Raw genomic sequence first — 11,419 nt, 5'->3', positions numbered from 1 at the left:
ATGCTGGTTTGCTATTTTATCTACAGTAGTATGTATACGTACTGCAAAGGAAATATAGTGACTGAAAGATTTTTATATATTAAATCTTATACCCTCGAGTTTGTCTTCACGTGCTGTACTTCACTTACAACAAGATGTGAAACCTTTCATGGGGAAAGGCAAGAGTACTTGGGATAAAACTGTTTATGGTTATTACGTTTTTTTCAATCCATTTACTGATATTCAGGATACTAGTCCAGTACACTTACATCTGTCATTGTTTACTGGCTGTTGGTCATACGCGTACGTTCACATCATAAGTGGCCAAACGCACGTGTGTCTGTATTGAGTGTAACACAGTGTTAAATCTATTAAAAATAAATCTTCACTAACAGAGTGTGGGTTTTTTTTTATTATTTTTTTTTCTTTTTTATATATCATATAAAGACTTCACATAAAGACATAAACATTTTACAACATTCGTTTTGAAGTGGAGAATCGGAAAATACTTTTATGAAAAGGAAGTGCTCTTTCCACTTTCGTTAATCACTAGCGATACATATATCATAAATATAAATATATATATAGAGAGAGAGAGATTTCGTTGATTTCATTTCATTCTTGTCCTTCAGTCTTTATCTTATCGTTACACGTACAGGTGGTTCATCTGTAAAGTCGAGAAGTAAAGGATAATCATTAAGGAATTTGATTTACTGGCATTTTATCATAACGAATAAGATGAAATACTAGACCATGCAAAAAGAACAAAGGGGTCGCCAGAGACAGAAGTGGGACAAACTTTTGTGATAAAAATTGTTGACAATGGCAAGAACGAAACGAACATCCCGTTGCTGGCCACACAGATGGAGAAAAAAAAACACGCTCACTAAAAAAAGAAAAAAAAACAAAAACGAAAATGTAGTAACAACCGACACGAGATTGTTAAACGTCGAGCAACAAAGCCAGTACCTGGGATTTCTAATCTATCTATACAAAAACTTATAAAAAAATATCTAAGCTTACCAACATCAGCATTCAGAGGAATATGGCGGAGAAAATGCAGATTTGTTTTCACACGCACACACACACACACACACACACACAAAACACAACACACAAATGCGATGGCTTAAACAATTAGTGTGTGAATTTAATGAACATTAGAAACACCAGCCATGAAATTATTATTTTAATGAGATATCAATCAGTGAACTATTCCATTATTATTTTGTATTTTACGATCTGGCAAGCACAGAAATAGTAGTCATGTACATAATCTTGTATACACCAGAATAAATATTATTCTGTTAGCATATTACTGTTAACATTTCAAAGAAAGAAAAGAAAAAACCTAACAATATTAAAACATATTCAAAAATTGGCGGACAAATTAGATAGCACAATCGCACGTGTATATTATCACTAGGTGATGACTCAGTTTTTAGATAGGTTTTCCATGAATTGATTGGCTTCTTCGAAAGAGTACAAACAGTTCTGTAGTCAGCTTCTGACTTTTTATCAAATACAAATAAAATACAATATTCACAATGAACATCAAATCATTTACAACGAGACAGTAATTAAGATTATCAAATTTTAGATAAAAATTAGTTATTAGTTAACAATCGTAACTTAAACAATTGATATTCAAAACATTCTGAGGTAGTAGATATACAATTACTTTTAACATTCAACATTATTACAATCATGTTATATTTCATCATTGAATTATTGAGAGCTCTAATATTCAAAAGAGTACAAACATCTATGTAGTCAGCTTCTAACTGAAGGGACGGGCCAACTGACAGAGCATTATGGCATCACTTTGTTTGACATATTTGGATTAAGTATGGAGGCTTACCAATGATCAGATATCAGGTGCGCCTCTGCCATGCTCACCTGCTTTTCAGATATGGTGAGATGGTTCCTACTCACGTCAATTAGTTGTCACATGCCCCAATTCGAGAGTTCGCGGTTAGCTTACCCTCATTTCCTTCCTTGCACGTGAATGTTATCAAAGACCAATGTTGGCCTGCCCTGCTGACGTTGGTCAGTCAGGCACTGAGCATTGTTTGAGGCAGAACTCTCTTACAATATATAAGACTATTACATGACCCATCTGATAAATACAATTGTATACAAATATCACACTGTTACATTTGTGTGTTGTACTTGTCGTTTTTTGAAAAATATCCGATATTGAAAATTTACGAATTAACGAACTGCATTATTTACCCTACCTGAAACTTTCAATGATCAACAGTTTATTTCCAGATGTATCATGCCTCCTGACCATCAATTTCCAACTAAGCCTGATATTGAGATTAATCTAAATGGTAGAGTAAAACTAATTATAGGATTAAATCCTTATAAGGCTGTAGGACCAGATGACATCAAACCAAAAGTCCTGAAAGAACTTGCCAATGAAGTAGCTGTTTACATAATGAGAGTCCTCTCTGTCCAATATCTGTAATAAGCGCTTCGTAACGAGATCCAATATATCACTGATAAAGATGTATGACGTAGGTTTATATAGGTTTGATGTGGGAATAACATTTTCTTCTCTTTGAATATAATGTCCGCACATTTTCTACAGATATTTCTAAATTTGTAATAACCATTAAAATTTATAGGACAGAATATTTTTCATTCTCATTGTTGAGTTGCTACATAATAATTATTTTGTTCTGTATAATTTCAAAAATGTGTAATACGACTATTTACATATAATAACCTGACAACAGAGATACAAATGTAGATGTATATATAATTAAACGTAATGTACAGGAGATTGAATACGATCTGATGTTATTGCTATTATAATGTTTGTAACATATCATTTGGTTAGCACATCACGAGTCTTAGTCCTAATTTTGTGAGGAAAAACGAGTCTTCGAGACAAATAACCTTAAATCCCTTCAAAATGAATTCTCATATATATATATATGTTTTTATTACTTCAGTCAGAAATGTTATTGGCGTAACACCAGTGACCATATTATGACATATTATCAGAATCGATTTCTGACTGGAGCTGTCACTGAAAAAGCGGTCCATGTTATAAAACACAAATCACAAATTTAAATGATATTACATGGGCGAATTCACTGAATAGCAGGCGAGTATGTGATTACAAATCTTCTGTCAACAGGATCTAGTCCTTTGTCCTTGAGTTACGTATTCGAGCAACATCCTGTTTTTCAAGTATCTGTTTTATCGATAGAAACAGTCTATCTACAAGTGTTAGGTTATATTTTGTTAAATGACAGAGAAAATCGCTCTCTTCTGATTGGCTCTGAGGTCTCCCTCTGGTTTCGACAGAATTTCATGGTAACCTGACACCAGTGAATTCCTGCACGATAGGTTAACATCGCAAATTGATATCTAGTCTAAACTTAGTAACATGGAACGTCCATGACGCGATGTACTTTCGACTAATGAGAAGGCAGCTTTATCTGTTTACCAACATGCTAGACGACCATAGCTTGAGCAAGTCGTATAGCATGTAAAAAAGCCAATTTGCCACGGTTTATGGGGCATCTTAAATGCTGTGTCTTATAATAACCCCCAGAAATTGTATAATGTTAACCGTTAAAGATGACGCACTTGACTGACCTAAGCGTTTGTTGATGCAAATGATATTCTGTCTGTAAACACGAAATTATATTGAAATAACATCTAGCGGAAGGCTTATTGTAACGCCATAGCTTTAAATTGATCATTGCTTGACATATCTGTATGCTTACCAAAGTTAGTTGTGCGTGATCAGCCCATGAATTGCCATGGCCGGAAAGATATTGTCATGACTACAAACTGAGGTTGTCTCTAGTAACAACAATATAAATGTTGTTTCTACCACAATACCCCGTGTTATTCAACTCCCAGGGCATTGGATAATCAATGCAACTGTTGAATAACACACGTGGTATAAACTCTAAACACATCACTTGACTTAAACAAAATAAGTCGCAAAGATAAAATTTGTGATAAAGAACATTTTATACATACACCTATTTATTATTACAAACCTAATATTTTCGTTATTATTATAATAAGTTATATTAGTTGAATACATTTTTGTGACTTGTCATTTTTGCATATTAATTAGCAACACTCACTACGGGTCATATTCTTGCGCAGCAAGCGAAATCGTAAACAAAACAACCGTGAGAAAACATGTCAATTTGATCGCCCCGGCCAATATTTTGTATTGTTGTAGAAACAGGTCACACATACTCGTGGTTATTGTATATTGAATTTATTCAACTCTCGTTATTATTTTTCAAAAGCTACAAAAACACTCGCTAAAGCTCATGTTATTTTGTAACTTTTGAAAAATAACTAATTCGAGTTGAATAAATTCGATGTACAATGACCACTCATTGTGTAACCTCTATATACTAGTAAATGTAAATATTACACCGATCTCTTGACATTTTGAAGGTTATTAATTGGATAAAGGCAAATTAACTAATCACGAATATTTCTTTGTACTTCGTCAGACACGATTACATGAATATATATATATATATATATATATAAACATCTTTCGTAGATCTCATTTATAATTGAAACACGAACACAATGATCCCGTTGGATGAGGTAACCTAACTATATATTTTAAGTAATTAAGGGTTAGATACATGTTTCTGTGGCCATAATTCTCTCTATCGCTCACTTATGTCTCACTCATAGTGTTTTAGTGACGTCACATATACGACAAAAAACCAATCAGAAGAAAGTATTTTGCTACTCCCGTATGAGTGTTATCATTGTTCATGTATTGTTCTTTGCGATAAATATACAGATATGTTTGTAATTTGTTGTGATCTAAAATCAATGCTGTAGAGAAAGCGATAGGATTTTTTCGTATTAGAAATCTGGTGTGAATGTTAATAAAATGGATGATGTTGTATGCACGTGTAGATAGAAAAATTGAACAAATTACCACCTGCCAAACTTACATACAGTGTTCATTGTTCATCGATGAATGACTACGATCCGGTTGTAGTCATCTTACTGTTGACCTAGTAATCACTACCTATCCGGGATATTATACCGCAGAATCGAGATAACTGTACGAATAACAGACACCTTACAGTTAAACCATGGACACCGTGTCATTCTAGATCCGGTTCAAAATACGTGTGCAAGTATATGTCGTAAATCAAGGTTACATATTTTGTATAAATAGGGGCAAGTCTTCATCAACCATCGTTCATGCACGGTGAGTTGATTTGAAAGGTAAGTTTCTGTTAAGGGCTTTTAACTTTAGTTCTAATCATAACAGATATATAATACACATGTTAGTTTTGTATGTAAAAAAATCGAAAACTGCTTTAAAAATATATTTACAATAGGTTAATAAAATGTACTGAAATACTTTAGAATGAAATATAAGATAAGGCAATTTTCTTTATTGTTGGGAAGATTCGATAATAGGTTGTTACAGTAGTAGATGTAGACACCATTAATTTTGCAATGTACATTCAGCGTCACGCTACTGATAAAAATAAATGTAATTTGAATTACTGTTGGGAAGAGATCAATGAACAATTTATTACAATATTATCTATAGTGCCACTTAAAAGTACTTTCATTCCTGACGAATTAACAAAATATTTGAATCTTATATAGACAGAAAAGTTAATAAATGGTGTGTTAGGTAAAACACCAGGGATAACGTACTGTGAAATAGTTCATTTTTGTATTTTTGTCCATTCAATTTTTGGGTAATCTTACTCAATGGGTCATGTCAACGAATTGCTTAGTATTGAACTATATTTATAAAAAATGTATTATTTCGAAAAACCGCGAAAATTGAAACAATGAAGATATCTTATTTCACATTTGCAACATCTCGAAGGTTTCATCACTGCTTTGTTAGCGGTGATGTTCCATGAATATATGTAATCACTTAATTAGCTTTCCAATGAGAATGCCAATTATTTTCCAAAGGCACAAACCAACGAGAAGAGTGGAATTGTGCAAAATTAACATTAACATTATTTTTCTATACATATCTAAAATTGCATATAGTAGAGCCAAATAATGAATTAACTTTCATACAGCCGTTTCATCCTTCTAGGACTTCTCAACGAAACTTAAGTATAGAAATCCTGGAGGCAAATACAACCGATAAATTAGAACCTCCATTTACCCCATAATGGAAAAATTCAGTATTCAATTTGAACGATTTAAAAGAATATCGAGTACATGCAATTTTTTATGGTTTGAAACGTGACAAGCTAGGTTTCAGCATACCTCGAGAACGTTTGCCCTGCTATCTTAATAATTGTATCATTTCATCGATCACAAAATCAAACAAAGAACAATTTTGAATTCTGATTTAGGCTTTCTAAAACGTTCACGTATAGAATTACTTAAAATATAACACAAAGATCATTATCTTACTTTTCATCTGTTATCGTTGAATCATGAGGTTCTTGTTAACCTTGGACATTCCTAGTTCGTCTACATCGCCCGACTTCACGCATTAAAGAAGGATCCTAGAAGTAGAGTTTAATTCCTTATTTATTGTATAATTTCTATGTCAATACTACTTCTGTTACAGAACTCGGAACGTACAGAAGCAACGGGGATGGCTTTAACTTTCAGTGAATATCCTACGTGGTGCAAACCCATGCCTGTCAATGGACAAGGGGTTTTCACATTCAACATCATCCGGAGCAGTCCTTTCCGTATTGTCATCTCTAATTCGCCTACTAATGACACTATCATGCTCACCATTGGTAGCAACTTCGCTGAATTTGGCTTGACACATGAAAGCACATATGAAACTCTTCATCGGTCAGACCAACCTGACTGTGGTTACGACGCTGGTCAGAAGATTTCCTATTGGTTCAGCTATAACCGAGATAGCCTCGTTTTGAAATACGGTAAAGGCTACACTATGGAAGAAACTACTTTGCTGGAGTACGATTTTCTTAAAGACAAAACCCCAGAAGAAGCAGAGCAGATTAGAGAAAAATATCATGGTCTTTTTAACGCAGAAGGTCAAGGTCTGGTGCGTCTGTATGACAGCGATCAGTTGCGAGGTTCTTCAACCTCTTCAAGTAGTAAGTATCGAGTTGATTACAATTATTGTTTACTCACAGATTAATGGAGCGCATAACCCAAAATCACTGAAAGACATAGCAAAAAAGCACGGAAAGTATATGGTATATGACCCAAAACGACCGGCCACCATTAAAATTGCCAAGTTTCAAGATTTGAAAAGAATAAGAAACACATATTTTTTTTCAAATATGTCTTCTTCTACATATTGTTGTGATGTGATGTGAAATTAAATTTGTTTAAAGTACAGATGATTTCAATCAGTTTTAATTTTCAGTGATAGACATTGAGAAAAAAGTTGCATTCTATAAGAACCCTTTTATCAGCAACCTATCCCCTATCGTCCTAGACAGCTCCAAAGTGACTCTCTTTACACTGGACAATGCTAATTACATGCTTACAGGTAGGTAACCTTTTGTTATTTCAATTGATATTGTTGTTTAGGCTACAGGGTATCTGTTAATGTATTTTATGTATACAATTCACGTAAATAATGTCATGTTCTCAAATGGGAACCGGGTTTACAGAAAACAAAACCACAAGGCATACTTACGAGCGTCGAAAAACATTAGATTCGTATTGTAGAAGGAATTCATAGATCGTAGTAACGGCCATCTGCACATAATCTCTGTTACCTGTATTTCTCAAACCTTTGATATGTGATATTAGTAAAACATTATTGATGATAAAAAGTGTTCAAACAACGTAAAAAATATAGACACAGAAACTTGATTAAAACACATAGTCGTTGAAATTATGTCAAAAGATGAACAAAGTAAGATAAACAGGGAGATTACTGAAAAGGAACAAGCGTTTCGAAAGGATATGAGTCTTTTACTTCATCGAAGATACTACTTTAATAACGATGGATCGAAGCAAGTAATGTCACGTTTTCATATGAGCACAAAGTTAATAACAGTGCACCACTGCAAACCTGGCAGGTTTTAAAATAATACTACCCACAAATCAAATAAATAGATTTCATCAATTCTCTTTGATCAGGAAGTCTTCCACCTGCCTGCAAGGAGCTGTATGATAACATAGGAAACTGTGAGCTAAACTGGCCACCGGAAGTGGACGAAGTTCTTCTCTCAGATGCTATACGCTTCAGCATTGAAACCAAAGGATGCCTCCTTTACGAAAAACTAAAATCTAAATCCGGCGAGTTCGGTCCAGACAGTGGGGCAAATGAGACCTACCTGCGCGTGACACTTGGGCACAGTCTTGGGAACTCGCCTGGAATACCTTACGTCCTTGAGATTTGGCCTTCAAAACACTACAGTCCTATACATAACCATGGAAACTCGAACGCTGTTATCAAAGTCCTGTTTGGTCAAATCAACATTTCCATTTACAACAAACAGACAACAGACCCAAATGCAGTTCCTTTGAGGAAGTTTAATGCTGTCAAAGGAAATGTAACATGGATCAATAGGAACTGGTTCCAAACACACAAGCTCTGGAACGACACTGATGACTTCTGCGCCACCATCCAATGTTATAACTACGACGCAGGGGACACAACTCACTGGCCATACTTCGACTACGTCAGTGAGAACAGTACCATTGAAGAGTTTATACCTAACTCGGATTTCACATTTAGAGAGATGCGAGACAAGGTGTTGGCAGAATACCGACATGGATTCACCCCAATCAACCCACCGCAATAGCCGATGTAGACGAACTGCATCCTTCTGCTGAAACATGACAACATGACTATCACTCTAATCTGAAGAGAAGAAAATGATAATGAGCATTGCTTGATTGTGCTTATCAATCTTTTATGCTCTTCTATATCACATAATATTGATATCATATCGTTTGAATGATACTTATTTCAAGATTTTTTTTTTTCGAATCGAAGACGTGTTTTTCCAGTGTCAATTGCAAACCTATTTGAAGCAAATCTTTTAATGTTTATTGACTGGCCACCGTTTCCCTGACGTTTAGTTTCGACATTTTAAACATCAATTGTTCAAATTCAAATTATCTAATAGAAAATAAAATCGGTTTTGTATTAACGTTCAATTTCGGCCTCCTGGGCGGGAGTGGCAGGGTCCAATGCAGAAAATAGATCAATTTCTTTAAAAGATATCTTGTTCTTCAGGAATTGAAGAATATTGTCCAAATATGGTATTAAAATGCTTGGGTGTAGGCAAATCAGTTTTGTATAAACGCCCTGTCTGACCCACCTGGGCCAGAGGGGCGGGGCCTCATAGTGTGCATAATGGTACATATATCAATATTCTTATCAATTTTTATATTTGCATAAACTATCTTGTTTTGCGATAAAACATATATTCTCTGTGTATGCTGCAAAGTTTTAGGGGCGTGGCAGTTGTTACAGCCGTTACCAGCTGATAACTGTACAGGTGACCCATATAGATGACTTAGGTATGTATATTCTATGGCATGGTTCAGTGAAAACGCTAATTTTTAAATATGAAAACAATACACATTTAGATATCTTTCAATTTATGCAGTATATCGAAAGCATCAAGGACACTTGAGAGAGAGAGAGAGAGAGAGAGAGAGAGAGAGAGAGAGAGAGAGAGAGAGAGAGAGAGAGAGAGAGAGAGAGAGAGAGAGAGAGAAATAACGCCGAAGCGAGGTACCATCTTGAAAGTCATTCCGTGGTCAGATGGCTCCTGAGAATCATTCGATGGTTGGTTATTTTATCTACAGTAGTATAGTATATAGATGTACTGCAAAGGAAATATATTGACTGAAAGATTTCACTATTTTGTCGGTATCCGGAGCTAATTTTACAGTAACTTGTAATTAGTGTCATGTGGTGGTCTAATGATTTATCAACATGTATTTGCATTTAATAACACTAACTATTTTGCTTAATGAATTGTATATTAAGTCTTATATCCACGAGTTTGTCTTCACGTGCTGTACTTCACTTACGACAAGATGTGAAACCTTTCATGGGGAAAGGGAAGAGTACTTGGGATAAAACTGTATATGGTTATTACGTTTTTCCAATCCATTTACTGATAGTCAGGATACTAGTCCAGTACACTTACGTCTGTCATTGTTTACTGGCTGTTGGTCATATGCGTACGTTCACATCATAAGTGGCCAAACGCACGTGTGTCTATATTGAGTGTAACACAGTGTTAAATGTATTAAAAATAAATCTTCACTAACAGAGAAATCAAGTGTATGTTTTCTATAAACTCTTTACCCAAAATGAGTATCTCCTTAGTTCCTCTGCAAACTAATCTGGTCTACACTTAGTATTCAACTATGTATAATAAAAGAAATTCATTATCCCAGAAATCTAGATTATTGAGTGATTTTGTTCCATATTTTAAACGAATTCAGAATATACTTTTTAAAACATATAAAAAAAACAACAACCAAAATTGATATTCCGAATGATCAAAGTGATTTCATCGTAGAGTATTTTGAGTTTTCCTTTTTATATATCATATAAAGACGTAACATAAAGACAGTAACATTTTACAACATCCGTTTTTAAGTGGAAAATCGGAAAATACTTTTATCAAAAGGAAGCGCTCTTTCCACTTTCGTTAATCACTAGCGATACATATATCATAGTCTAAAGTTATGTATATATATATATATATATAGTTTATATATATATATAGATATATCATATAAAAGGTGTGTGGTTATTCATTGTGTTTCTTTCTACGCCGAGAGCACGGAGTGATAGATTTCGTTGATTTCATTTCATTCTTGTCCTTCAGTCTTTATCTTATCTTTACACGTACAGCTGGTTCATCTGTAAAGTCGAGAAGTAAAGGATAATCATTAAGGAATTTGATTTACTGGCATTTTATCATAACGAATAAGATGAAATACTAGACCATGCAAAAAGAACAAAGGGGTCGCCAGAGACAGAAGAGGGACAAACTTTTGTGATAAAAATTGTTGACAATGGCAAGAACGAAACGAACATCCCGTTGCTGGCCACACAGATGGAGAAAAAAAACACGCTCACTAAAAAAAGAAAAAAACAAAAACGAAAATGTAGTAACAACCGACACGAGATTGTTAAACGTCGAGCAACAAAGCCAGTACCTGGGATTTCTAATCTATCTATACAAAAACTTATAAAAAAAATATCTAAGCTTACCAACATCAGCATTCAGAGGAATATGGCGGAGAAAATGCAGATTTGTTTTCTACCAACGCTTAAGATAAGGTTGAATGAGAGGAAACATTCGTTCACACAGAAAACTTACAACTAATATTGTAAATGCGATGGCTTAAACAATTAGTGTGTGAATTTAATGAACATTAGAAACACCAGCCATGAAATTATTATTTTAATGAGATATCAATCAGTTAACTATTCCATTATTATTTTGTATTTTACGATCTGGCA

General features: G+C 34.3%; 1 protein-coding gene across 1 annotated transcript; it reads left to right on the top strand.

The window, feature by feature from the left end:
- The first annotated feature begins 5,139 nt into the window (after positions 1-5,139).
- LOC132557567 (uncharacterized) lies at positions 5,140-9,558 on the top strand. Its single transcript, XM_060222065.1, has 4 exons — positions 5,140-5,223; positions 6,554-7,058; positions 7,334-7,459; positions 8,059-9,558. The coding sequence occupies exons 2-4, from the start codon at positions 6,581-6,583 to the stop codon at positions 8,724-8,726; spliced, it is 1,272 nt and encodes a 423-aa protein (XP_060078048.1). The 5' UTR covers positions 5,140-5,223; positions 6,554-6,580; the 3' UTR covers positions 8,727-9,558.
- The last annotated feature ends 1,861 nt before the right edge of the window (positions 9,559-11,419 follow it).

The sequence above is a fragment of the Ylistrum balloti genome, unplaced genomic scaffold, assembly GCF_031769215.1.
Source record: "Ylistrum balloti isolate Yb309-2 unplaced genomic scaffold, AGI_CSIRO_Ybal_v1 Utg370698, whole genome shotgun sequence".
Lineage (NCBI taxonomy): Eukaryota > Metazoa > Mollusca > Bivalvia > Pectinida > Pectinidae > Ylistrum > Ylistrum balloti.
Note: the sequence above shows the minus strand (reverse complement) of the source record. Positions and strands in the feature narration are given on the sequence as shown.

Excerpts from the sequence above, each read along its gene's own strand:
- LOC132557567 (XM_060222065.1), top strand. The coding sequence starts at position 6,581 with ATGGCTTTAACTTTCAGTGAATATCCTACGTGGTGCAAACCCATGCCT. Across the intron at positions 7,059-7,333 it reads TTCTTCAACCTCTTCAAGTA|TGATAGACATTGAGAAAAAA; the intron begins GTAAGTATCGAG and ends TTTAATTTTCAG. Across the intron at positions 7,460-8,058 it reads TGCTAATTACATGCTTACAG|GAAGTCTTCCACCTGCCTGC; the intron begins GTAGGTAACCTT and ends CTCTTTGATCAG.